At 48.6% G+C, this 26,201-nt stretch overlaps 2 protein-coding genes across 4 annotated transcripts in view; one reads left to right on the top strand and one right to left on the bottom strand.

The window, feature by feature from the left end:
• Positions 1-33: 33 nt before the first annotated feature.
• zzz3 (zinc finger, ZZ-type containing 3) lies at positions 34-12,485 on the top strand. Of its 3 annotated transcripts, none has more exons than XR_014767185.1 (12): positions 34-186; positions 3,090-4,716; positions 6,593-6,731; positions 7,187-7,334; positions 7,463-7,578; positions 8,159-8,230; positions 8,389-8,490; positions 8,997-9,092; positions 9,186-9,335; positions 9,997-10,131; positions 10,306-10,404; positions 10,533-10,623. XR_014767185.1 is itself a non-coding variant. In XM_084708284.1 (12 exons), the coding sequence occupies exons 2-12, from the start codon at positions 3,155-3,157 to the stop codon at positions 10,985-10,987; spliced, it is 2,763 nt and encodes a 920-aa protein (XP_084564410.1). In that variant the 5' UTR covers positions 34-186; positions 3,090-3,154; the 3' UTR covers positions 10,988-12,485. The 3 variants fall into 3 exon arrangements, 2 of the variants coding, with proteins under 2 accessions (XP_084564410.1, XP_084564412.1); XM_084708284.1 differs by lacking the exon at positions 10,306-10,404 and adding an exon at positions 10,846-12,485 and having other exon boundaries at positions 10,533-10,633; XM_084708286.1 differs by lacking the exons at positions 34-186; positions 10,306-10,404 and adding exons at positions 931-1,074; positions 10,846-12,485 and having other exon boundaries at positions 10,533-10,633.
• Positions 12,486-13,197: 712 nt separating this feature from the next.
• Positions 13,198-26,201, bottom strand: part of ak5 (adenylate kinase 5) — a 32,037-nt gene continuing 19,033 nt past the window's right edge. Inside the window, exons 8-14 of the mRNA XM_084707889.1 lie at positions 25,124-25,200; positions 20,810-20,852; positions 20,189-20,233; positions 16,192-16,355; positions 14,784-14,900; positions 14,215-14,433; positions 13,198-13,946 (exon numbers count right to left, since the gene is read on the bottom strand). Coding sequence (XP_084564015.1) covers positions 13,881-13,946; positions 14,215-14,433; positions 14,784-14,900; positions 16,192-16,355; positions 20,189-20,233; positions 20,810-20,852; positions 25,124-25,200 — 731 coding nt within the window. The 3' untranslated portion in view covers positions 13,198-13,880. The remainder of the gene's footprint in view (positions 13,947-14,214; positions 14,434-14,783; positions 14,901-16,191; positions 16,356-20,188; positions 20,234-20,809; positions 20,853-25,123; positions 25,201-26,201) is intronic.

The following is a 26,201-nucleotide window of genomic DNA, read 5'->3' as shown; positions in this document are numbered from 1 at the left end:
CCCACTCGGATATGGACCACTCTCACACACCACTACTGCCTGACAGGCAAAATTGTTCTGTATTGCATTTTGACGAGCGCGGCAGGATTGTGGGACTCGAGCACAGTCACATACACACCAGACCAGTTGACTGGATAGAAAATATGGCTGCTGCCGAATGTACAGCAAACTGCTTGCGGAAGTGAGGTAAGTAATTCTTCAGCTTCACAAATCATGTTTAAATGAACGATTATTTGATTGCATCAAAAACAATTAGGGGTAAAAAATGGGGTTGTCGTATACAGAAAATATGTGCAAGTGGGCCAATAGATAGGTCGTTGCCTATGTGAACGCTTTGGCAAACTTATGAGACCAGCTAGTAGCTAACGTTAGCTAGCAAACGTCTTAGCTCGCTAGCAACTCTAAACTGATGCTCAGACAGTGTGGCTGCTGTTTCATGGAGATAGTAATCCAGAACAAAGCTAGCCAGTTGCTAAGTATTTAACAGTGCCGATGTCTGACCACTTTAAAATAGTTGGTTAGGCAGGTTATGAAGTTAATTCCACGTGACTTTGACCTATTTGTTTAAAAACGTAAATATTTTGTGCTGCATAATTTTAGGGTGCGACAGAGCTTGCACGTTTTGTCAGCTCTGCGCAGCCCTTCTTTTGGTTAGCTTGTTCCTCGCTAGCTATCTAGGCTACACCGTGGGGCTACATACGCTAGCTTGTTAAAGTCATGATGTTTTGCGACTCGTGAGAGAACTGGAGCACTTGCTTGCTTTATAGCAAGAAAGGTGTACGAATACGGCATTCCCCTCCACCACAAAAGTGTTACCACTACAGTATAGATTTGCGTCAACCTGTTTGTTAGCCAGTTGCACCCACGCGCATTCTAGTCTGCAACTTTCATGAGCTCGGGAAGGTTTCTTTTCAGCATTTATGGCTCGGGGTAGCTAGCTAGCCACTAAGCGAGACTGGGTTTAAGCGTGTGCTCTCCTTCGGCTTTAGTATGATGCCAGTCCGAGGATCTGATGTTGCCAGTGAGGCCTGATGAAAGCAAATGTTTACTGAAGTCAGCAACATAAAGAGGAGGGTGAGAGAAGACAAATTCAACTGTTGTTTGAGATACTTGTATTTGGAGCAAATTCACCCGCTTGTATTCTTATTTTAAAGCTATGCACCATTAGCTCCACATATAAATCACATTGAAGCGGCTAGTTAGCTAATTGCATATTTGTTAAGGCATGTTATAATGATCATAAGGTTAACCATTAATAAACTGTTATGTGCTCCACGGTTTTGTCCACCACCAGTAGTAGTTGACTAAAGTAAAACATGATCTACTGCAAGCAACCAGCACGTGCCAATTTAAAGTTCACCACTAATAATTTAACATGCGCTCATATTCAGCAGGAAGTTGTAAATGCTTGTCATATAACACGGTAGTATTAGGTAGTTGTGCCTTGAATGATCTATATTATTTTGCAAATGATTTTACTTTGGGATTTTGTACATACAGTGTTCAGGCTGTTTGTCATCAATTATAGAATCGTTGTTGCCCTGTGAGATTTATTCTCAATAGGCATAGAACATTGTACTTAAATCGTTATGGACATTTCCTACGTTAACGGGTGGAAGGTGCTAAGATGTATTTTCTTTTACAACCCATGTTGGCTGTTATAGATTCCTGGCGCGCTTATGTTTCGTTGATCACTGATCCATCTGAAGTCAAGACGTGTCTCTTGGCTTTGGTTTCAGATTCACTTAATGAGTCTGATGCAACTGTGTCTGATGACATAAAACAAAATATGTATCGTATATGAGAAAATTAAACTTGGAATTATCGTTATTTATTGAGCCATGTCAAGGTTCAGGTACACTCACTGCGCATTTGTTTTTCTTTCCCTCCCTTATTTTATGCATGGTCAAATCACATTAGCTCTCTCCGCTGGAGGTCTCTATGGGCTGTGAAAGAGGGATGCACATAGCTTTTATACTGCACGGATCACCTGAACTACTTGTTCTTGTTAATGTCGTTTTCTTGACATACACATCACTGGTTAAGACTGTACCAATTGCTGTTTCTATACTTGGAAGTCAAACAACATAGAACATGTCATATTTAGCTCTCTAAGCAAGCATAATGTATTCCCTGAAGGGCTTTAAAGTCATTTGTGACAGATCTGGGTTTACAGATACCGTTGGAAGAGAATTTATGCAAGTGTACTTTGTCCCTTATTTTAATTGATGTCAAGGTTTTCCATGCATGGTATTCACTGATGAGCAAGGTACATTATTCCTACCCTGAAAGTCACTTTGTCCAATGCTGACAGATTTATGGGGTCTAACCATCAGTTCCTCCTGTTTATGAGATACTGCAGTTCACAAGGACGGGTGAACAAGGATTTGTCAAAGGCTTATACCAAGTCACGGTGGTACACCATAAGCTTAACCCACACAAGGCCGTGTTACCTAGCGATGACTGCAGAAGTGCTGCTCCTTTAGTTGTCTTTATACTATGAAGCGTTTGTCAAAGAGGGCCGTTGGTAGTTGAAAATCTGTTAAAGTGCAGATAAGGAGCAAACTCGGTGATGGTGAACCTTCACCCCCTTATCCTCCTGTGTGTTCTGTCGTCTCATACTCTGAATGTGGAGCTTCTACTGCAGATAGAGGACACGATCAGTGACCCAGGGAAACATCTGCTTTTGTTTTAGATTGGGGGGGGGAACAAACAAGCTGGACCTGAGGGAGGTCGAGAAAGACGTGCTTTTTTTTTTTCATGACGTGAGGCATGTACAGTTGAGCTTCAAAGCTGGTTTGACATTTGAAAAGTCCAGAGATTCATCGACCCCACTCTAGATGAAAGATACTGGTCGTATTTATCCTTCGTCAGCAACGTGCCTTTCAACATTTGTTTTCCTCATGCAAAAGGTTTCAAATCTTCTCTTTTATGCCAAATCTAACTTTCCCCACAATGGCCTCAGTTACAGAGATGTAACTCCCAACGGCGGTCAATTGGTACATTCTTTAGCTTAGAGAGAGAGAGAAATGGCATATATTCTTTATGGTGTAATAAATGTCTAATGAGCAATTCCTTTCTGCCCGTAGGTGCCCACATTCTGCTGCAGAGGAGCGAGCACCACGATGAGGACACAGTAGGCACCCGCTGGAGCATGGCCGCGTCCCGTTCCTCGCGTGTCACAAGGTCATCGTCAGTGGGGATCAATGGATTGGACGAGAACTTTTGCGGTCGAACCCTCAGGAACCGCAGCATCGCCCAGCCGGAGGAGTGTTCGTCGTCTCCCCTGCCGCGGGCCCGCTCGCCCAAGAAGAAGCAGGACCCCCAGCAGGCCTCGTCGCAGCCGGCCGCTCAGCAGGGGAAGGTAGCCGACTCCAAGGCCTCGTCCGCCGAGGGGGAGCCGTGGGCGAGCCCCAGGAAACGAGGCCTCTCCTGCTCGGAGAGGGACCCCGGCGCGGAGAAGGCGGAGAACTGCGAGCGGGGGAAGGCCGGGGCGCGGGATGTGTCTCCGCCCCTCAAACGAGCCAAGCGGTGCTCGCGCTCCGGGGACTCGCAGGGCCACGACCACGACCCCCAGCCCCCCGAACCCGAGAGCCCCGTCTCTGCCCCCACAGTTCTCAAGGAGAACAACAAAGAGGACTTGCCCAGCCAAAACTTTGCCACTGCAGCCTCCTTCTCGTCCGACCTCGGCAAAGAGGAAGATGGGAAGGACGACGGCTGTGTCGAGTGTGATGGACCCGCACGCCCCCAGAACACCCACAAGGCCTCCAACGGGCTGGGCGAGAACGGCGACAAGGACGCCCAGCAGGACACGCCCTCTGAAGAGCCCCGCTCGAATCCCTCTCCGTCTGTCCCCAGCCCGACACTTCTCAACGGTAGCCAGGCGGGGGCGCCCTCGTCCCCTGAGCCCATCGTGCCTTGTAGAAACTCTGTCCCCGAGCAGGCGGAGGTCAGCTGCTCAGAGGAAGCCCCCACCGTGCCACCGGCCCCCTCCCCGGACCCCGCCCCTGAGCTGCTGCTGGTCAGGGAGCCGGAGGTGGAGGTGGAGGAGGTGGAGGTGGACGTCGTGGGAGACTCCCTCTGCGTGGCCCACGAGGAGCAGGTGACGGAGGAGGAGAGCGGCGGCACCAACGGTCGGCCGCTCACGCCCATGCAGGACCCTGCTCCCTCCTCCTCCTCCACCGCCTCCTCTTCAGCCGCAAACGACACAAACGATACAAATGACAGCCCAATCACCACCAACAACAACAACTCAGGAGAAACGACCCCCCCGCTTGCCCCCCCCGCTTGCCCCTTGGAGCCGGGGTGCACCCCCTCGGCGTCCTGCACGCCCCCCTCCTTCACGGAGTCCCACGAACACAGATACACCCTGAGAACTTCGCCCAGGAGGGCGACCTGCGGGGGGCCGAGGCCCCCCTCCCCACCCAGGGACAACGGGCCCCTGCTGGAGGAGTGGGGAGCGGGGGTGCAGGAGAGCATGGAGGTGGAGACCAGCGAGAGGCTGGACGAGCCCGCAGGCCCCTGTGGCGAGCAGCTGGCCTCTGTGGACCAGGGGGAGAGGGCAGGCGGGGAGGACTTTGCCCAGGTGGAGAGTAGAGGGGCCGGGGTCAGCAAGGAGCCGGCCTGCAGCCAGGTTGCGGAGGAGGAGGACGAAGAGGAGGAACCAGACGTGTATTATTTTGAGTCAGACCACCTGGCTCTCAAACACAACAAAGAGTATGTAGTAGCCAATAATGTATGAGGTCCCATTGGGTCCTTTAGATGACATTGTTGTAGCTATATCCCTTCGAACACACTGTAAAACTGGTCCACTTGCTGATCTCTAGCCAGTTGGACTGCTGTACAGAATCATTTCTAGCTCACGAAGCCAGGGCTTTGTCCTTTTATTAAACAAAGCAAAATGTACAAAGTCACAGTAATTTATATTTTTAGCACAATGGTGGTCGACCTTCAAATGGATGCTTTGAGTCAACACAGTTTGACTCCCTTTACCCCTATTGGTCCAGGTTTTTAACACGTTTCCCCTTGATCCAGGTTAGTGTTTTACGTTGATTAGCATACAAATGGCCTAAACCTTCCAGGAGCTGCATGTAGAGCTGTCCTTCTGTTCCCTGTGGACTGAGGAGGTTGTTGGTGGAAATGGGGCTGTGGTCAGGCTGGAGTGGAGGAGGAGAGTGTGTGCTGGTGAGACAGGTTGTCCCAAGCTGTGCTCAATCAGAGCATGCTTACCACAGCATGGGAGGTCAGCTGACCCATCCAGCATCACCCCGGGAAGGAGGGGGATGGGCTCTCAGAAACGCCACATCTACCAAATGGTGCCCCAAAAATATGGGCTTCCGTTTCAGGCCATGGCCAACCATTACCCTAAACCTTCTGGGATTTATGACTTGTCTGCATCCATGTCATGTGACAGACAGTGTCATACGATGATTTGATCATTTGATGATGCAAATTCAAATCTGGGGCTTCGAAGAGAGAAATGAACAGTGTCTAGCACGACCTGGCTGAACTAACAGCTCATCGGCTCACCAGCAGGAAGCTCATTTCCAAATGAGAACCTGTGTTCCGTGCCTGTGTTGGACGTCCAGAGAGCGGCCAGGTTGTGCTGTGAGGAGGATGACGGGGCACCTCTCGGGTCTCTGCCGGGTGGGGCAGCATGGCTGTGTGTCAGTGGGTCCTCAACACCAGTAGGTGGCAATGCAACCCCAGGCCTGGCCCGAGACCTCTGGGCTCATGCCAGGAGGAGCAACAGTACCATCCCCAAGGCCTCTTAATAGCCCCACTGCTAGAGTAAACCATGCCCTCTCTCATTCACAGATGCTAGAAGGGAAATCAGTGTGTGGAGTGTGTTTAAACGGGTCTTTTTTTAGATATATATATTGGAATGGAACACCCAAGCTTGAACAAACGCGGTCTTGCAAGCGTAAGGCTACCTCAAGCCGAATGTGGGATCTACTGGCAGCTATTGAATGAATTCCGTCCTCTCATTGATCGTCGTTCATGTCCTGTTAGTGGTGATTGATCGCCTCTGCTCTGTTGGAGCTGCGTGATTACTACCGATGCGGGAGGACGCTGCTTCCCCATCGAGGGTTTGCTCCGCCGGCGTCTAGTGAATCCCTTTTGACCAATCAGACACTTGTTCCGCTGCGCACTGAGCCCATTTGCCTATTTCCGCGTTGCCCGCAGGGCGCGTGTGAAAAGGTCATTTCTATTCCAGTGGAGGCACTCCTCAACTTAACGCCAAACCTCGGAGACGTCCCAGCGCTTATCGTGTGAAGGCTGTGACGAGGCCAGATGTGTGCTGTGACCAATGCTGTCACAAGTGTTCCCCTACAGGTTGTGAAAATTAGCCCCCGGGTTCCGGATTCAGACCAAAACCCTGTTGAAAGGACCCCGTGCCAAAGTCCAAATCAGAGAGGCAGGCCGTCTTGGAAACACACTCCCTTGTCGCTTTGAGTTTTCTCCCATTTCGTTTATCAGTACCGCCGCGGAATTATGCATGGTTCCCAGGTATTTAGCAATGGGAATGCACCGACGCGTGCTAAGTGTCACCCTGAATAATGCATGTGGTCCCCTCTCCGCTGTGTGCCAGTTACCAGAGGCTGCTGCAGACCATCGGGGTGTTGGAGGCCCAGCGCGCCCAGGCCATCCTGGACCTGGAAGAGCTGGCCCGCCACCAGAGGGAGGCACTCTCAGAGCCCGTCAGCTTTGTAGAGCAGCTGCAGAAACAGGTACACACACACACACACACAGAAACTTTTTTGACTCCCCTCCCAGACGACAGTCAGATGTCGTCTTTGAAGGATGCTCTCCTTGTCATGGTGCCGACCATGTTGAGCTTGTCATGGTGCTGCCCATGTTGAGCTTGTCATGGTGCCGACCATGTTGAGATTGTCATGGTGCCGACCATGTTGAGCTTGTCATGGTGCCGACCATGTTGAGCTTGTCATGGTGCCACCCATGTTGAGCTTGTCATGGTGCTGCCCATGTTGAGCTTGTCATGGTGCCGCCCATGTTGAGCTTGTCATGGTGCCGCCCATGTTGAGCTTGTCATGGTGCCGATCATGTTGGGCTTGTCATGGTGCCGGCTGAGTAAGGAGATGGCTTTCTTTGTGTGCCAAACGTTGGGGCCCAGCCATGTTGTTCGAGGTCACTCTTATAAACCGTAACCTTTCACCCCCTCAAGGTGGAGTTGGGCTTGCCCTGCCCCCAGCGGGTGGTCCAGCTGCCGGACATCACGTGGGACCAGTACACCTCAGGTCTAGGAGACTTCGAAAGGGAGTTCTGCCACAAGAAGCGCAAAACCAGGCGATTGAAGCTCATATTCGACAAGGGTATGTGACGGGCCACTTCTTTATCACCGAAGGCCATTTGGGTCGAGGTGTGTCGTTTCACTGTTCGTTCACAACTCGTCAGTACGAAAAAGTACAAACCTCTTCTTGAAATGTATTCCTGACCCCAGTGGGATTGCCAGTTCGACCAAAAAGTCCTTTGGAGCCCAAGAAGGAAGGTGAATCGTCCACCATGTACTCTGCCCTGCCCTCCAGTGATGCTCCAGAAAATGGCACAGAGACACAGGTAGACCCTTTCACAGCTGTAAACGTTGCCCCGCTACAACAACACTGCATAGCCCAGCTTAGAGACCCTGGATGGTGGCTCGCCACCATAAATCATCAGGTCATTGTTTTACTGCTCCCTTTGTCCCACCCCCAACCCTGTTCTCCCAGTTGAGCGTGCCATGCATGCAAGCAAGCACAAATGGATGTTGTCTATGGAAACGTGAGCTGACGACCTCGTCCTCTCCCCACATCCGATCCCTTTGTGTGTGTGTGTGTGTGTGTTCTTATTGCATAGGCTGAAAGCAGTTATTTTAATTGATTGCGAAGATTAGAGGGAGCTACCAGCACTGAGCAAATGTCAGATCTGTATTCCTTTATTCAATTGTTGGTTCCTTTGTGAACAGAACTGGCTTCGTTGCAGGCTCACATTGTCAGATTCTAGTCTGCAGTAACCTTCCCTCGCGTGTTCTTAATGTCAGCATCTGTTGTCAGATGGTGACAGAAGGCTTTTGACAGTCTATTTGAAATGCCCATTTCCCCGTCTGAGAAGGCTTGTCCCGCCTCCCTCACCACATCTCCTGTGTGCTGCGTCTCCACAGATGATCAGAGGCAGGATGTGTCACCAGAGCAAGCCTGACACCTTCAACCAGCTGTGGACCGTGGAAGAACAGGTCAGCTGTGGGAGCTCTGTCCATCTGAAAAAGAAAATATGCTTTTGTGCTTTCAAAAAGAAAGTTGTCATAGATGTTGTCACTTGCTGTTTCGGCCCTGTCTTTGTATTAAACAAGTGTTTGTTTGTTTATTTGTGTGTGTGTGTGCACATTTACAGAAAAAACTGGAGCAGCTCCTCCTGAAATTCCCTCCTGAGGAGGTTGAGTCTAAACGCTGGCAGAAGATTGCTGATGATCTGGGTAACCGGACAGCCAAACAGGTGAACACCCCCCCCCCCCCTCACACTGTCACACAGCTGCGCTGAGGAGCAATACAGGAGGCCACAAGATAGTAATGTCCTTAGACAAGAATGATGATACAATGACAAATTTACACAATTCCCAATAGCTATTTTTATAACATGGTAAAAAAACAACAGCAATACTCTACCAGAATGTGAACTGTAGAGTGATTGTTGTCTTTAATGTTAATGTAGCTGCTCTGCACTGACATTTACATACACACCACAGATGTGGAATGAGAGTACTAATCTTACCCCAGAAGGGTAGTTTCCTGACACAGTTGCATGCTAACAGTCAGTCATAAGCATACAGGTGGGACTGAAGATGTCCCTTAGACATTAGGAGGGAGACACATGATGTCAAGTGGTTCTCATCCCAATTATCTGGTACCAAATCACTTTTTAAAACGATTAGAGTTTTTTGCCTAAGCAAAGGTTGTTTCACATTTTAGACCAATCGTCTTGTCTCGTTGCTTTGTGTCCAGGTTGCCAGTAGGGTGCAGAAGTATTTCATCAAACTGACAAAAGCAGGAATCCCCGTGCCTGGAAGGACTCCCAACATGTGCATGTACAGCAAGAAGGTACCAAATGAATCCATCCGAAAACACTTCACAACCGCTATAACAGCAGCCCCTCTGCCCCTCTTAACCAAACTGTCTGCTGATGCACGGCAGGCGTCCAGCAAGAGGCAGCACCACCTCAACAAGCACCTGTACAGGCAGTCGACCTTCCTCACCTCGTACGAGCCCCCGGTCTACATGGACGAGGAGGACGAGCACACCAGGTTCTTCAACAGCCTGCAGGACCACTCCGCCGACGACTCGGTCAGTCTGACGCTCGGGAAGGCCCTCCTCGCTCTCGCTCGCTCTCTCTCGCTCTCTCTCGCTCTCTCTCGCTCTCTCTTCAATCACTTGCCCTCTCTCTCCAATCACTCGCCCTCTCACTGTGGCGCCATTGTTGATAGGCCGCTGTATGTGCACAGTGATATCTAAACGGGCACCAACGAAGGCTGTGTAGACAGATTTTCTTCCGTTCGACCTGGCAAACCACCATTTAAGCCCGGCTATAAGGTGTTTAGAAAATCAAATATTTTTACCCTGCCTTTTGGAACCCTCTTACCCTCTAACCCTCTCTGCGCTATAATGGCGCAATTTGACACGTGGCGCGTGTGCTCCGCAATCCAGCGTCAGAGCACTGCTGCCGGCGCATGTGTTGCACCCCCCAACCCTATCTCAGCTGCCATCGAGACCGTAGTGTACGACGCTCGCTCTCCCGCCGTGATGCCAAACATTGACATTTTCCCTCTCGGTCTGATGGCGCTAACCTTTGAGAGCGGCGCTGCCGCGCCCTGCCAACGACACAGGCTGCTGGGGGGGGGGGGGGGCGTATCAGCCATGTCAAAGATCTGCTCGTGTTCATTAAGGTATCTGGAACATACTTTGAATTGAGTGTGTGTGTGCGCGTCTCTGTGTGTGTCTGTCCCAGGACGAGGAGACCATCCCCCTGGAGTACCGCCACTTGCCGGAGTACAAGGAGCTGCTGGAGCTGAAGAGGCAGAAGAAACAGAAGCTGCAGGAGCTGCAGGACGACAGCGCCCTGGCACAGCACCAAGGCTACAAGGTGAGGCTCGAGCAGCAGCCCAGCTTTGTGCTGAGTGACAGGGCTCTGGGGGGGGGGGGGGCAGAGCACACAGGAAAACACGCCTACATGTCGTTTGACGCATTCTTGGTGACACAGGAAAGCACGCGCTCAAGGCGGTCTGTGGGATTTTTCTTCTTTTTTTTCTTTTCTAAGGTCATGCACCGTGTCGTCATACAAAGGCTTTAAATGATGTATTCTTGTTGCCTTGAGACACGGCAGAGCACAGGGAGAATCACTGTTGACATCACACGAGTATGTACCTGCGTGAATGTCTCGCTGTACGGAAAGCCTGCGATGCATAATGCATGACGGTGGGTTTGTGAACCGTGCCCTGAAGCGTGACTCTCTCTCTCTCTGTCTCTGTCTCTCTTTTTCCTCAGTGTGACATGTGTGGCATGGAGCCCATCCAGGGGGTGAGGTGGCACTGTCAGGACTGTCCCTCAGACAACGCTGTCGACTTCTGCTCCAACTGCTCAGACTGGTAAGTGTCCCCCCCCCCCCCCCCCCCCCACTGGGGAAGCATGAACAGTCATACGGCTTGACGTCTGACAGGTCACCGTAGTAGTGCAGGTAAAGGGTATTCAGGCCTGGGGATGTTTGTCTAACAAAGTTGAGGCTCGGGGGAGGGAACCATTCACCACCTGTCGGTTCTGGCCGCTTTCCTTGACGTTTCCGTTTCTCCTCCCTCTTCAGCTTGTTTAAGACTGAGACTCATAAACCCAGCCACCACCTGGAGCCTGTGTACACCGAGACCTTCCTGGACCGGGACTACTGCCTGCCTCAGAGCACGGGCTACAACTACCTGGACCCCAACTACTTCCCCGCCAACAGATGACAGGCGCCAAGGCTTGTCTCCCACAGCATCCCACAGGCCTCTCTGTGCATGGCTTCATCCTCCAAGTTCAAGATACTGCTTAACCCATCGCCAGCCAGCCAGGCAGACAAGGCAGGCAGGCAGGCAGGCAGCCCGGTGTCCACACCCTCCCTCCCCCACAGCTGTGGTCGGTGGTGGTGGACGGTGGTGGTGGGGTGATGGAGGGGGCCGTGGAGGCTGGCCATCCTCACTCACCAGAGGGGTCCCAGGAGGGCTCTCAGAGAACGGGGCCAGGTTACCCACCACCAACGGAACAAGTCTCACGAAACAAACACACTATTTAAAAAATAATAATTAAATACAACAAAAAAAAAACATTAAAAAAAAGGAACTACAAGAAGAAGAAGACATTCCCAGTGACTCAGAGAATGGACCTCCACCCTCCCCCACCTCCTTCCTCTGGCCCACAGCACCTAACTGGAGAAGCAGGCAGAGGATCGACTCAGTGTAATGATGTGAACGTGTGATCACTCCCAGTGTAGCAGACCCGCTCATCAGCCAAGCCTCACAGAGGGCAGTGGGACCTCTGCTCTCTGAGAGGAAAACTAATTGTCCTTAGGTTATCTATCTGTAGTTATTCTGAGTATTTATGAATCAAGCTTCCTCAGTTGGGACAGGCCTGGAGTAAAGACCCTGGGGGGGTTTTGAGGGACTTGATGCCAGGACAATACATTTATTTGGATTGGTACTGGGTTTTTAACCAATCACAGGAGCTTTGCTGATCCATACGTTTCTAAAGACGCACCTGTTAACAGACCCTGCGCCAACCACGCTTCCCGCCTCACATCTCAACTCCCCTCTCCCTCCACGGCTGTTTATTTGTCTTTAAATTTGTCACCCTCCCCCACCCCAGTAATCTCAACCTGGTCAGTTTCCAGTTAAATAGCACTACAGCATGGACAACACGAGCTGAAGGAAGACTAGTGGGATGCATTTAGACGTACGAAAATAAAAGGATGTAGAAATGATTGTTTTCCTTTTCTTTGTTTTTTATTTTTGTTTTTACTTTTTCCAATGTGTGCCGTCGTTGATCATGTGGTGATAAGTACCCAGTGGTAGTTGCTGTGTGCCATTTATTTTGTCTGGAGAATCCCACCTCTGCAACCTGTACTGTCCTCCACGACACAACCCAATCACAACACCTCTAAACCCTCTTTCAGTTTGCAGTCCACAAGAAAGATTGTATTTTTATTAATCTATTTAAATAAAAAAGAACCGATGTGGTGGTGGTTGCCGCCCCCACAGTGGAACACCCACGTTATTTTATACACCTAGGTTTTTGTTGTGCTTAAAGTAGACACCATTTTATATGGGTTTCCTTTCGTCTCCCTTCACCCCTTGCCCTAGCTTCAATATCTGTGTATAACAGTCTGTTCTTAAATAATGTAAAAACAATTAAAAAAACAATGCTAGAGGAGAACTGTGGAAATAAAAAGTATGTGAAAATAGTCTTTCTACACCTCGCCTCCTGGAGTCTTTTGTTTGTGACAGGTGTTCTATGGACCTGTTGCCCTTAGATACTATTGTACATTCTACATCCTCCAGGTGGAGCTGTCCCACAGTAATAGCAGGTTCCCTGGGTTAACAAGCGTCGGTTGGTGAGGTGATTTGAATGAGGGCAATATAGAGTTGTAACAGCAGGTGTGTTGGGGAAAATATTCTCTTTCTAGACTAATTTATCCATGGGAGATTAAAAAGAGCATTTATATTTCTGTACAGCGGGATTAGGATTAGGGGATTTGGGACTGTTGGCAAACACAGTTTCTTGACACATCATCTCACACTGACAAACACTTCAGCACAGTGTGGCAGCGGCACAGTCTGAGGATGTCTTATCAGCAAGCTAGTGCTGTTAAAAGCAATAGCGTTGCGTGATCCTCATGTCCTTTTCATCCTCTGCCACAAATTCTTTTTAAATGAGGATTTAACCTCTGAAAAATGAATAGCAAGATTTACACTACGGTTATCGTTATTTGATGTGTGCTTACAGACTTGCGCGGATGAATAGGATGAGATCCCTTTGACCGACAGACGGTTGAAGTCAACCCTCAGCCTTGATGTCACAAAGAAAAAGGTGTTTTTTCAACAACAAAAACTTCAGCAAACTGACAGGATCTGAAATCTTGGTCGATCATCTGTAGTTATATTCCAGAACAAACTCATGAGACCAATTTACCAAATAGACTGTCTTTATTGAACGTTAAATATTGGACTTGACACGCAAATAGATGACACCGTCCCAAATGAGAAGTCTGTGGTCAGCCAAATATAGATGCAACACTTGAATTTCATATCTTTGCATTAAATTAAACACAAAAGGCAATAAGCTTGATTGTAACCCTTGCATGCTTGCTACAATATAACACATTCTGTGCACGGGAGCATGAGCACACACACACACACACCCCTGTCCACTGGCTACCTGGCGCTCGCACAGCAGCAGAGTGGGGAACCCTGTTTTCATACTTGGGGAACTTACAGCACTTCATTTGAGCGTTCATATTTCCCTGGTCACACGTCTCTTCATCTGGGGCTGAAGTTGGCAGCAAGTATCACTGAAATCACTGTAAAAGAACAAAACAAGCCTACTGTATGGACAGTAAGTTGTTTTCCTGACAGCCAAATACTTTGGTTTTGTGTCACAAAGGGTTTTGTTACTGTCAAAGACACTGATAGTGCTGGTGGGGATTTTTAAGACATTGAATGAAACATGCGTTGAGCATGTGTCTGTGTTAAGTGAGTGTCTGAACTGGGTCTAAGACTGGGCTGGTACAAAGGGATCAGTCTGCAGGGGGGAGATAGCGTAGTTAAACATCCGGGCCTGTAGGGGGGTGTGGCGAAGGTTCTAGAGCCTCTAACAGGAATCCATGGCCTGGCAGATCTGGGAAAACACTTCCTCTGGCATCCTCTCAGCATCGATCTAAACACACAAAGGCACTGTCGCTGATACATATACAATCAAAATGTTCACGACCTAGTCTACACAAACTGACACACACTTAATTATACTAATGATACTTTAATGTTGTAATAAAAGCATGGTGTGACTCCCTAACCTGTTCCGTTCTAATTTCAATTGACATATTCTCTTTTGGCATTTCCTTTACACCCACTTGTTGCGTGAACGCCCACATGTTGCGTTAACGCACACTTGTGGCGTGAGCACACACACACATACACACCCTCACCTTGTGTAGGAGTTTCCTGTGTTCATAGTGAGAGGCCACGGGCTGGGAGTCAGTGTAGTAGCTGTCCACTCTCCTGTGAGAGGAGCCGTCTCTGTCTCTGTCCCTCTCCCTGTCGGGGTGGAAGCCCAGCCCCGAGGTGGAGCGGGCCCGACACTGCAGCCTGGAGGCCATGGTGTCGGAGGAACACTCCAGCAGCAACACCAGAGAGGGCTCCCCCATCTGAACACACACACAAACACACACGCACACGCGCTCTTTAATGAACAACATGGGGGAAATTCCCAGACCTATTCACTAATGTGACGCCTGGCACCATAAGTGCACACACAAAGACTCTCAGCTCACAGGCCACAGGAGAGTGGTTTTATCTGCCCCCCCCCCTCCACCACCCACTCTCTATTCTCGCTCTCTCTTCCACCATCCTAGATCTTCTCTCTCCTTCTGCCCCCCCCGCCCCCCCCAAATCCCTCCAATATGTCCTCTCTTCCCCATCCACTGACTCGGTTCACCATTCTAGAACTCTCTCCTTCCCCCTACCCCCCCCCCCCCCCCATTCCCGGAGTGCTGACCTTGGCCTCATACTCCAGAGCCTGGCGGACGTCTCGAGGGAAGCCGTTGATCAGGAGGCCCCGCCCCTGACGCTGGGCCGACGCCACCGCCTCACACAGCAGCTCCAGCAGAGTGTCCTAAGCAGCACACACACACACACACACAGAGTAAAGATCTGGGCTTCTTGTTTTGTCACGTACCCAGAGATTCTATATGACAATTGGAATCCAAAGTGAGACAAAACCCATGACAGATCACAGATAGCATGGTATGTGAGCACTATTTGAAAGAAACTCAAAAGGCTAGCATGGGATGTATTTCGCAGAGAACATTTCATGTCTCCCTTCACATCTGTGTTGCTAGGCAACAGTACTGTAACATTTGATCAAATCAATCTCTTGAGCAGCTCCATGTTGCTTACATGTGAACCTCGGCGGCTAGCCCTGAGGAGAGGGTCTTGGGGAGGTGATGCTAGTGAACGTGACCTTGTCTAATCCTGGAGAACTGTCCTCCAAATGACCCCATGTGGGAAACTGGAGTGTTTATCTTCACACACACACACACACGCACGCACACGCACGCGCACGCGCACACGCAAGAGAAAAAGCCTTTGGCAATAGCTGAAACCACAGACAGTGGACATAAGGGGACTGTGACAGGCTGTGAGAGCTACAGCAGAGAGCAGAGCAGAGCTCTGGCCTGCTGCTGGATCCTCACTGTGATGAGCAACATCTTGATGGCAAATGTGCTCCTGTTTACTTCCCATGAAAGCTCTAGACAACACGGTTCAAACGGAACTCTACTTAAGGGCAGGTCTGTGCACCGACAGGATCCGACACGTTCCCTCTTTGAACCCGGGAGAACGCGAGGGGCATGTCGCATGGTCGTCTGGGAGGCCTTTGATGGGAAATGCCACTGACATTTGGGACAGGCCACTTACATTAAAAAGGGATACCGCAACGTGTCCATGGCAACTAGCTCAGAAGAGGACGGAGGCAAGAAAGACTCTTGTTATCTCTTTATGACTAGTTACACCCTGAGTGTGGTGAGAGTCATTTAGTTTGTTGATGCAGGGTTGGCAGAGGAGCATAGAGCAGAAGCTGTTCACTGAGCCAGTCTTATTTATTTGCCTGTCTGAGCTGTGGGGGTGTCATTTTTGGATACTGTTTCTAGTTCTGCTGTCACTTGTTTCGAGATAACAGCGGACATGAATGAATGCGTCTTAATGCGTTGGTATCTGGTGGTGCATGTGAGGGTGTGTATTGGTAAACATAACGTGTGCATGTCTGTGTGTGTGTGTGTCTATAACGTTGGAAATCTCAACGCATTCAATCTCATCTCATTTGATTCCATGATTGTCATTTGTGAACTCAAACAAAGCCTTGGCTTAGTGTGTGTTGCGCGGTGAAGGGAAGGAGCGTGTCTGACCTCAGGCAGCGTCTCTCCTCTCTCCAGGGCGTCTCGGAGGCGGCGGCCCCTCTCGCTGTGGGACTGCAGCTCGCTGCAGAGCAGGTCTCCTGGAGAGACACGACGCAGGCCCAGCCTCTCCTCCAGCCTCTCACTCTGGAGAGCCTTGCCAGAACCGGGGCCGCCTACGCACACACGCACCAAACGCACCCCCCCCCCCCACACACACACACACACGCACAGATACACACCCACAAATAAGCAGGCACCCGTGCTCACACACACACACAGCCACCCCCGCATCCACATTCGAACAAGCCCGCATTCACACGCACCCCCACAGACGCCACACAGAGTTCAGAAAGAGTCAGGAGAAAGATCGATACATGGAAGCACAGAGAACAGAGTGACTATCGCTCACACAGGAAAGAACAGAGTGACAAGTGGACAGAATAGGGGGAGACAAAGAGAGAAGAAACAGGGAGAGAGACCTTGCAGGATATGAGAAAGAGAGATAGAGCAGAGAAACAGTTGACTGGCTGATGACTGAGAGAAAACTAAAGTGGGAGGTGTGAGAGAGGGATGGAGGAAGTAGGAAAAAGAACACGAGACAGAGGTGTTGGAGGAGAAGTGCAGTGCTGCTGGAATGTGATCACCCACGTTATCACAGTGCTTGTTCATTAAATGTTCCCCTGGCTTCTTCTGCTACCTAGCGACCACTACTGGCAGAAAAGACTGCAAACACACATGTCGACACACACCTGTACGCACAGGCACACGCCTACACACAGACTTTCATACACATACACAGACCTAAACACATGCCCACACACACACATGCCCCCACACACACACACATGCCCCCCCACACACACACACACACACAGACCTAAACACATGCCCACACACACACAGGCCCACACACACAGACACACACACGCACACACACACGCTTATCCAGCCAGCAGAAAAACTACCACCTTCCACCCCCAGCAAAGTCACAGATTACATCCAAGGCTGATATTTGAACTATAACATCTATCTCAGTTCAACAAATGTGTAATTACATAACTTACTAAGTCCTCCTCTGCTATTGAAGTGTTGTTTTATTTTTGAAGTTAATTTAATTGTCTGAATATCCTTTTGTTGTGAAATGGGAGTGGGAGGATTCCTAATTACGAGAGCCTGTACATGTCCTGAAGTCCAGGGGCCAAATGTAGCAAACTCTGTGGAACTCTGGGGATATTTGTCAGTAAAGTAGGCAGACGGAGAAAACTGGAAAACTCCGGATGCCTCCGCAGCTTTTTCCCAAATGTATGATCAACCGATATCACGCGTTGGTCTTCATAGATTCCATTGAACTAGTGATTCTCCATTCTTGTTATTTATCCATCTAGTAGTAGCCATTAAAGACCCTAGGAGTAGCCACGTTTTGGAGATATCAGTTGGAGAGATGTCTGCCTTCTCATGAATATAATGGAACTGGAATGGGCTGGTCTTGGGGTGCTTACAAGCACCAAAATTTAAAAAGAGAGAAAAGAGTATTTTAGATTCGGGGTAAAGAGACTCTCCCTTTAAGAATCACTGCACAATGCCCTGGGACTTTTACAATGTTATAATCACAGGACATTAATGATGTTTTCATTTATTCACTGTATTTGTCCTTTACTTTGACTTCTCTGAGATGTGACAGCGCTAGCTTATTTCCTGTGGCTATCTCTCTCTAACACCTCAACACACTAAACCCAGCTTGGTAGAGGAAGTGAGCTAATGACTGGAGAAACTAGGAGGCATGCTGCTGTGTAACCCCCTGCCCCCCCCCCTGCCCCCCCCCCTCCTCACCCCCTAGGCACAGCCACTCAAGATGACTCGTGTGTAACTGGTTTGATTTAGAAATGTCAATTTCCTCCCTTGACAAGCAACTGTCAAAAATGATTCTAATCAACATAAAGTACATGCTTAAAAAGCATTGTGTTCATGATGGCCATTCTGACTAATCAGTTGCACACTGTGAAACCCTCCAGGTTAATGTACTGTAGCACCTTTCCACAACTGTGACAGGATGTGGAAAATGAGATAAATGTGCCCATTTATAGTCAACGGTTCCTTAGCCGTTAGCAATGCCGGGAGTCCATTCTAGTGATTCTAGTGAAAGTGGATGCTGTCACAAAGCTGCCACATGCGACCCGTGTTTCAAGGTGCTGCTCTGGAAACCGCACAGCATCCCAACACATGGTAATCACATGCAGTACTGTCCTTGACAAGAGCCAAGGTGACAGATGGAGAATCAGAGAGAGAGAGAGACAGACAGACAGAGAGAAATAGAGGGAGGGAGAGAAGCTGAGAGAGAAAGACAGAAAGACAGAACACGGCAGAAAGTGTAATTGAGCGATGAGAGAGAGGGAGAGGCTGAAAATAGATGAGGGGAAAAAGCAACTGGGACTAAAACAAAGCGATAGAGAGCGACGGAAAGAGGCATCCGCTTTCAACCTGCTCTCTCCTGCTTTCCGTCACTCTCTCCCCCTCCCTCTCGTTCTCCCTGCCGACGGCCTGGCATCGCTCTCATATGCATTTCAGAGGGGCCTCGTGATACAGTGAAGCCAGGTTATACGCGCCCCAAAAATACACACGGGGAGTGCATGTCTTTGACAGCAGTCCTGTTTTTTTTTCTTTTTTTCGCAGGCTCAGAGAGATGACAGGTAGGATGCCCCATCCAGAGACTTGTGACAGCTCACCAGGACACAGGACACGGACGGGGAGCAGAGAGCTCCAACCATCTGTGGGCAGGGGATCACATGTGGCCTAAATGTTCTGTGTGGCACCATGTGGGGAAAATCAGGCACCTAACCTGCTTCAGCTGAATTACCTTCGGGACCAATGAAAGGAATTGAATTGACAGTGTGCGATACTGAAAAGTGTCATGATCCGAACCCTTTGAAATACGTTTTGAAACTTTACGGTCTAGAAATGATCATTAACAAATGAGTGTCTGGTCCGGTGAGGAGATTCTGCGATAAGAGTTTAGTTACAGGAAGATCAGTGGAAAGACCCAACTGTGAGAACTCACCCCATGTGAATTAATCTCAAAAAGGAAGACGGCTTTCAATAGCGCTGACCTTGTGCTGTGTTTTTCATGGACACAATGCTGCCCCCATGGATTGGCTCCTTTGATTTCTCTTTCTAACACACAGACTCAACGCATAATCATGACGCACATTACACATTTGTTGGCTTACGTCGCTGATTTATAAGCCAAATAATAAATAGGGTTATTAGTGATACATAGTAAGTAATAGTGAAATGGGAACTGTCATTATAGCATACATTCCACACCCCTCATATCCTATCAACCTCCATCTCCCGTGTCCAATCAGTTTCTCGCTCTATCGGCTAATTGGAGAAGGGGGGGGGGGTGCATAAAAACCATGCTAGACTTCTCTCTGACTTCTCTCTGATTTCTTGTCTAACCCACACGCACTATTAAGTGTACGCATGAATGCACAGCAGACACGCACACCATACACACAACACACACACAAACATAGTTGGAACTGGTGGTGAGAAAAAGCTAACAGCCCGAGGCAGGGAGGTTGTTTCTTCTGACCATGTCTTCATACATCTGCCTGGTGTCTCTGTTCCAAAGGTTTCAAAGAGGAATCCCTCTTCTCTACAGTAGACTATCCTCTCAAGTCTGATCAAAACGTTCTGGAATTCTGTCTCGGAATATTTCTCTCCTAGAAATCGCAAGAACACATAAGCAACAACCATCCATCCATAATTCTGTTAATTTTACTGCGTGTTTGAAAAGCCAGTGTGTGTGTGTGTGCCGTAGAGACAGAGAGAATGAGGCCAGACAGACACAAGACTGACTCCCTGTAGGGGAGACGTGAGTGGCAAAAACAGGGGCTTGTTGAACCCCCTACTGTGTGTTAAAGGATTTGCTCGTACATGCATGCAACATGCCTTGTTTGTGTTCATGGAAGAGCACCTTTGGCTGATAGTTGTTGTATATACATACCCATCATGAAGATGACTTTTGGTTTCTTTCGCTCGGTAGAATAACCTACAATTCAGAGGAGAGAAGAGGACACAATCAGAAGGGGCATATTCAACACGCCCTCTCTGCCAAGCCCACCGAACATGGCCTAACACAGCCGCCTCGTCTGTCTGTCGGGGGCAAAAGCTACTGACGCCATTTTCCTTCTTTGTTGTTGGTACTAATGGGGTTCTAGCTGTCTTAATTCTCTGGCTGGATCCAAAGGCTCATGCAGAGCTGAGCCCAGATGAGGCGTCAGGAGATAAACATCACGCCTGCCGACAGGGAGGCAAACACAACCCTAACAGGACTGTCCATACTATACTACAGCTGCTAGCTACCCCACCTGAGGGAGGAATCACGAGATATCACGCTCTGCGTTCGAATCACGATGAGATGTTGGTATTTGATTGGATGTTTGGATTACCTCGTGACTGGATTCTGTGTTAAATGAGTAGGAGAGTTTCCAAGATGAAAACGATGCATGTTTATGCCGCTGTCATTTAGTACATATTGTATGCTGGCAGAATTAGGGTGCATTTCCTACTGCATGTCCCCAACCCTCCCACACACCCTTCCACACACACACACTTAAGTACTCACTCTCTGTACTTCCTTCAGCGTATCCCATCTCTTCCTCTTCAGCCTGTCAATGGGAGAGAGGAACGAGGAAGAGATTTCAGTATCTTATTCAGTATTTTTTTTTTAAGGGGGATAAACAAACCAGGCTAACCCCCAGGCCTGTCTGTCTCCTCATTACAGTCACAACTAAAGTGACTCAACTCAGAACTAAGACAGAGTGGGAGGGTAAAGGCCCGTGTAGCTTAAGATAGAGCATAGACAAACCACAGAGCAGACTATATAGAGTATAGAGGAGCCAAAGTACACCATAATAGCGGAGCCACAGTACACCATATAGAGTATAAAGTTATGTTTTAGATCATTAAACCCCATTCTGGATCATATTCAATGTTCTGCCCAATTCTGAACCGCATCTTTAAGACATGGTCAAATGTATCAACTCCTTTCACTTGTCACCGCAAGTCTGATCACAACACCAAAAAACAGTACCCAACATCATGTTGAATGTATTCCATGTTAGTCTTTGTCTGTGTCTCACTTCTTTGTGTGACGTCCTTGACTTTTATAGAGAGTGCCTCACACACTGCTGTGACAATGATCTCAGATTGACACTAATGGCCCTCCCCCGCGGTCTGTCTGACAGGGCGTCTTGCCTTCCATGACCCCGCCGCACTCAGGAGCACCTGAACCAAAGCCCTGGACCATCTCCCTCCCTGCAGCATCCATCACAGACAGGCTTAGACAAGCAGCACAGTAGGACCTGGGGCAATCCCACTTTAGTCACTCGAGTTAAAGAGCCCCGGGTTTCAACAAATTGGGGTTTCCTCAGGGCAGTCCTGCTCACGCTGGAACAGTCGAGAGGCGCAAGGCTAAAACAAATGCTCTCAGTGTCAAAGTGCTAAATAGACTGTGAGAAGAAAGGCAGGAAATCGAAGAGGGGTTGGTTTCCTGGAGGGCCTCATCTAACTCTTGACAAATCCATCTGTCTGACACCGATCACAGCAGTTGTCCAGAGCGATCGGCTGCCAGGGTTAGGGGCTTTAGTAGCTGGCTGTCCTGTGGGGCTGTGGTCGAGGTTCAGCACGTACAATGGGTTTATGGAGTAGAGTTTCAGTTGAGTTTGATGCAGTGGCAGAGTAGAGTCTTTACAGAGTTAGAGATTTGTGGAGGAGAGTGGAGCGAAGTTACAGTTGTGTCGCAGAGTTTAGTGGAGATACAGTGGACTGTGGTCACTGTGGGGGAGTGGTGGCACAGACTGGGGTGCCAGCGATGAGACAACCTGTCATGTGGGCCCACCAGCCGGTCCAATGAGTCACAGAGAGAGAAAGAATGATATAGGTCCAGAGAAAGACAGAGAGACAGGGAGAAAGAGAGAGAGAGAGAGAGAGAGGGATAAAAGGGATGCCAACACAGCAGGGAGCATGCATACGAACAATCCAACACCCTTCCGCGCCATGCAGCACGGCCGGCCCATGGAGGTAGCACACGCAAACTGGCTCCGGAGTGTCCAACCACACATCGACACTTAGTGACGGGACCATATTTGCATTTGAACCAAACACCGATTCATCAACATAACACTGCACATGTACGCACACCACTACACAAGTGGGACCATAGACACACTCCCACACGTGCGCCTAAAAATAAACCCACTTACAGTTCACACATGTCTAACGAACTGTGAAGACAACATTGTGAGCAGCCAACCACCTTGGAAGAGAAAGTTATACCTTTCATACACAACAGGTCCTTTATATCGGGCTTCGGTGAGTCATCTGTTTGAACTAATCAAATAAGCATGGCCCCGTCTCTGCGGATATTACATTCAAACCTCTCGACTCAAGCACTTAATTGTCTTTCACTCAGTCAAGTATGGAGGGACCAGTCAGGTGCTCTGCGGTACACAGAAGCATTACTCTGGCATAGAACTTGGACACACCTTGCTAACAGGCTCTAATATGAGATCACTTAGAGAAATGAATACGAATGAACTTCTATCATTTGCTCAAGTCGCGCGACAAAACTAAAGCGATGGCACAAAGACACAGGCAAACAGCCTGTGTCATGACAGAACGACCAGGCAGACAGACAATATAGGGTAACATAGTGAAAACTTGTGTGGGGCCTGAAGGGAAGGAACACTGGAACAGACTTGCTGTGTGCGACGATGCCAGGCCAGGACTTTGCTAGCCCTCTGGCCCCACCCTCTGCAAGGCAGCATGCCTCAGAGTCTAGCCTGAATCGTGAGCCAGGCCTCAGCCAGCGGATTGAAGCTCGCTTAGCAAGAAAACACTGCTGGAGTGACAGTAGCACATCTTCATTTGTTCTCCACAAGACCAACAGTTACTTTACCGCCTCTGCAATACCTTCACGGGTATGAAACCTACATTGTGGTACATTAGCGGGTGAAAATCGAACTATTTGATAACTATGATTTGAATGATATGACTCAATGACTTATGTCAGAGGTTTTGCATTTCTTTCCAAAATAGCTTGTCATGAAAGCATTCTGAAAACAGAAAGCTCCCCTTATAACCAGTTTGTGTCACCGCATGTCAGGTTTGTGACATTCTCATGAACCTAGCATAATGATGCAGGGCCACCTGGTGTGCAGAGGTAAGGGTCCCCACCTGGAGAGAGAGCCACAGTATGTGCCAGACATGATTAACAGTCCATTTGAAAACCGATTTACACTGCTAGCTACGTGCTCTACTGCAAGACATCAGCTGCACAAGCAAGGTACTGGATCAACATCATCGAACGGCTCACCCTTACCAAGGCTCGCCCAGTGTAAATACTATTTATACTTCGATGTATCAAAACCGAATTTCGATGTAACAAAACCCAACAAAACATTTGAAACAGATACGGTTCAAATGTCTCATTTTGAACTATCCTTCCTAATGCAAGTGCAAAATTGTTCATTGACGTCCACCGTGACAGGACAACGGTTAGCTTTGTGTGCTGTGGTACTCCATTCTTTCAGAGCGCCAGACTCCTTTCGTGAGGGACTGTTAGAGAGTGTGTGAGGAGCGCGGAGCTGCTCTGCGGGGAGGGAGCCTGCTGTCCACAGGCTGCTGTTGGCTCGCGGTCGAGGGAGGAGAAGTGGGAAGACGCGCGCAGAGCATCTCCACGACCCCTTATCTGATTCCATTCCAAAACGCACATGGTGACATCATGGCACAGAGACAGGGTCCGGTGGGATTGTCTCTGCCGTGCTCTGATAGAGCTCCGCAGCGCCGCCCGGGTAACGTCCATGCAGACGGACAGAATGTTCAGAGACAGATAGTGAAGACCCGACATGGGGGTGGGGATCTTGAGAGCATTAACGGTAGAGGATTTGATGTGGCAGCTCGGTGGGTTTCACAGGTCAGACACTCGATTTCATTTCCGTTTCTAATCTCCTCTCTGTGGATGACACACACTGGATGTGGTCTCCAGATACAAGCTTTCAGAAGGCGGAATGGATAAGAAGGGAAGAGGGCAAGAAAATAGAACATAGAAAGAACCTGTATGAAATAAAGAAGGAAGATGTGACGAGGAAGAAAATAAAATGTGGCGAGGAAAAAAGGAAAGGAAGGAAGGAAGGAAAAAAGGATCCTGGAACAAGGTGCCACAGATTACCATACACCAGGGAGTGTCTCATTAACTACTCCTTGGCAGAAACATCCTTAATCCTCACATATTAGGGCATATGGTCAAACTGACCTCAAACTACTGTAGACAGACTTAAACATAAAGAAAGGAGGAGAGAAGGGTGACTCAGCAGAACAAGGTAGAGGTTATGGATTTAGAACATTCCAGAAGGCTTCTGAGAAAAGGAGAGCTCAGAGGATCAATAATCTTTGCTGAATGCAGGTCAAATGACCCTCCACCCCCATTCCTGTTTACGAACACCAGCGTCATACAATGGCTGATTCATTTGACCTTTCAAACTTGGCTGCTCAATCTAGGCCCTCCTCTTTTTCAAACTGATAATTTGAAGATTTCATTTTGACAGTCATTTTGTAAAAGGAAATGAGGAGGGGGGCTTCCTACTGAGAAAGTAAAAAACTTTGCACTGTAATGATGGTGATTCAAATGCCAATGTGACATTTGATTGTGGCTGTAGCCGCAAGTCTTAAACGAGCATTATGTCTTCATGAACAGGATAAAGATTTATTATTAGGTTAGCGAGCTTTGTGAAATCCAAGATCATGATGTCACATTTAATCAAATGAAAGGGGTAAACTGTGTTGGGTGATCTTGGAGGAAATGTGTAAAGAGAGGAAGGGAACTGTGGAGGAAGGGATACATGAAGGAGGAGAGGAACGAAGCAAAATACAGACTCACCGGCTCATCGTATTTACAGGCGACATCTGCAAGGCTGCTGCTGTCTCCCAATAGACTCAGATCCAGTTCACTGGGACCTGTAGAGAGACAGATAGAGATATAGAAATCCAGAAACTTTCTTAAATGCACAATATCATTTTGTGGGGAGCGTGTGTGGGGGGCGGTCAGGGCATATAACCTGAAAAAACATCACTAGTTTTCCCTCACATGATGTAAATAAACCATTGAAAGGATTACATCCCTACAATGCCTTTGTCTATTTGAACTGGTGTCTTGACCCGTAAATATTTATTTCATTACATGCTATTCAAGTACAGGGATATTGATGCATTTGCCCGAAAGGATATTCAGGCATTGATGTTTCTCTTTTTGAAGCTTTCTTTTTCAGATGCTTCTCACAAGAATTGATGTTTCTTCAATAAAGAGAGAAGGCTACTTTGATCTCAATGTTGAGGACATTGTATTCGGAAATGTTTTGCCCTGTTCCAATCTCATTGTAAATCAGCTGGACTGATATCTTTTGACTGAAACATCATGTGATATTCAATTATGCTTTTCCAACGAGGTAACCAACATCCCAGCACTTGATGTTCAATATAGACCGACACAACTGCAACTTTCCAACATATTTCCACCTGTTCCATCGAAGATGAACAAAGAACCACCAGCCTACGCCAACCAAGGATGTTCCCTGACTTAAGGGTGAACTATATTGGAGCCCAGGCCTACGAGAGGTTGTGACAGAATCTAACATGCACGCAGCCTCGTCCTTTGCTGTAAATGGGTTGTGAGTAATGACACATCACTGCTGTTCCTGTCTGGTCAGCCTCTTGGTTCGAGAAAATGGGTTAGTTACAAAATGCTTGTTGGATCCCAGTGTCAGTAAGGGCTGTCATACTAAGAACATGCAGATGTCTCAGCTGGATCTTGTCTAACGGCTACACGTGACATTCAGCCAATGAGAACATTAACTTAATGTGTCTTTACTGAGTCATATATGGGCTCATTATATCTGGGGATTGTGAGGCTGCCGACAGCATGGCAGTGTTGGTACGTTTTCTTGCTTTCAGACCTCAGA

Source organism: Hypomesus nipponensis, chromosome 10, assembly GCF_054491055.1.
Source record: "Hypomesus nipponensis isolate SF chromosome 10, ASM5449105v1, whole genome shotgun sequence".
Taxonomy (NCBI): domain Eukaryota; kingdom Metazoa; phylum Chordata; class Actinopteri; order Osmeriformes; family Osmeridae; genus Hypomesus; species Hypomesus nipponensis.
The sequence above is the reverse complement of the archived record's forward strand: the minus strand, read 5'-3'. Positions and strand labels throughout refer to the sequence as shown.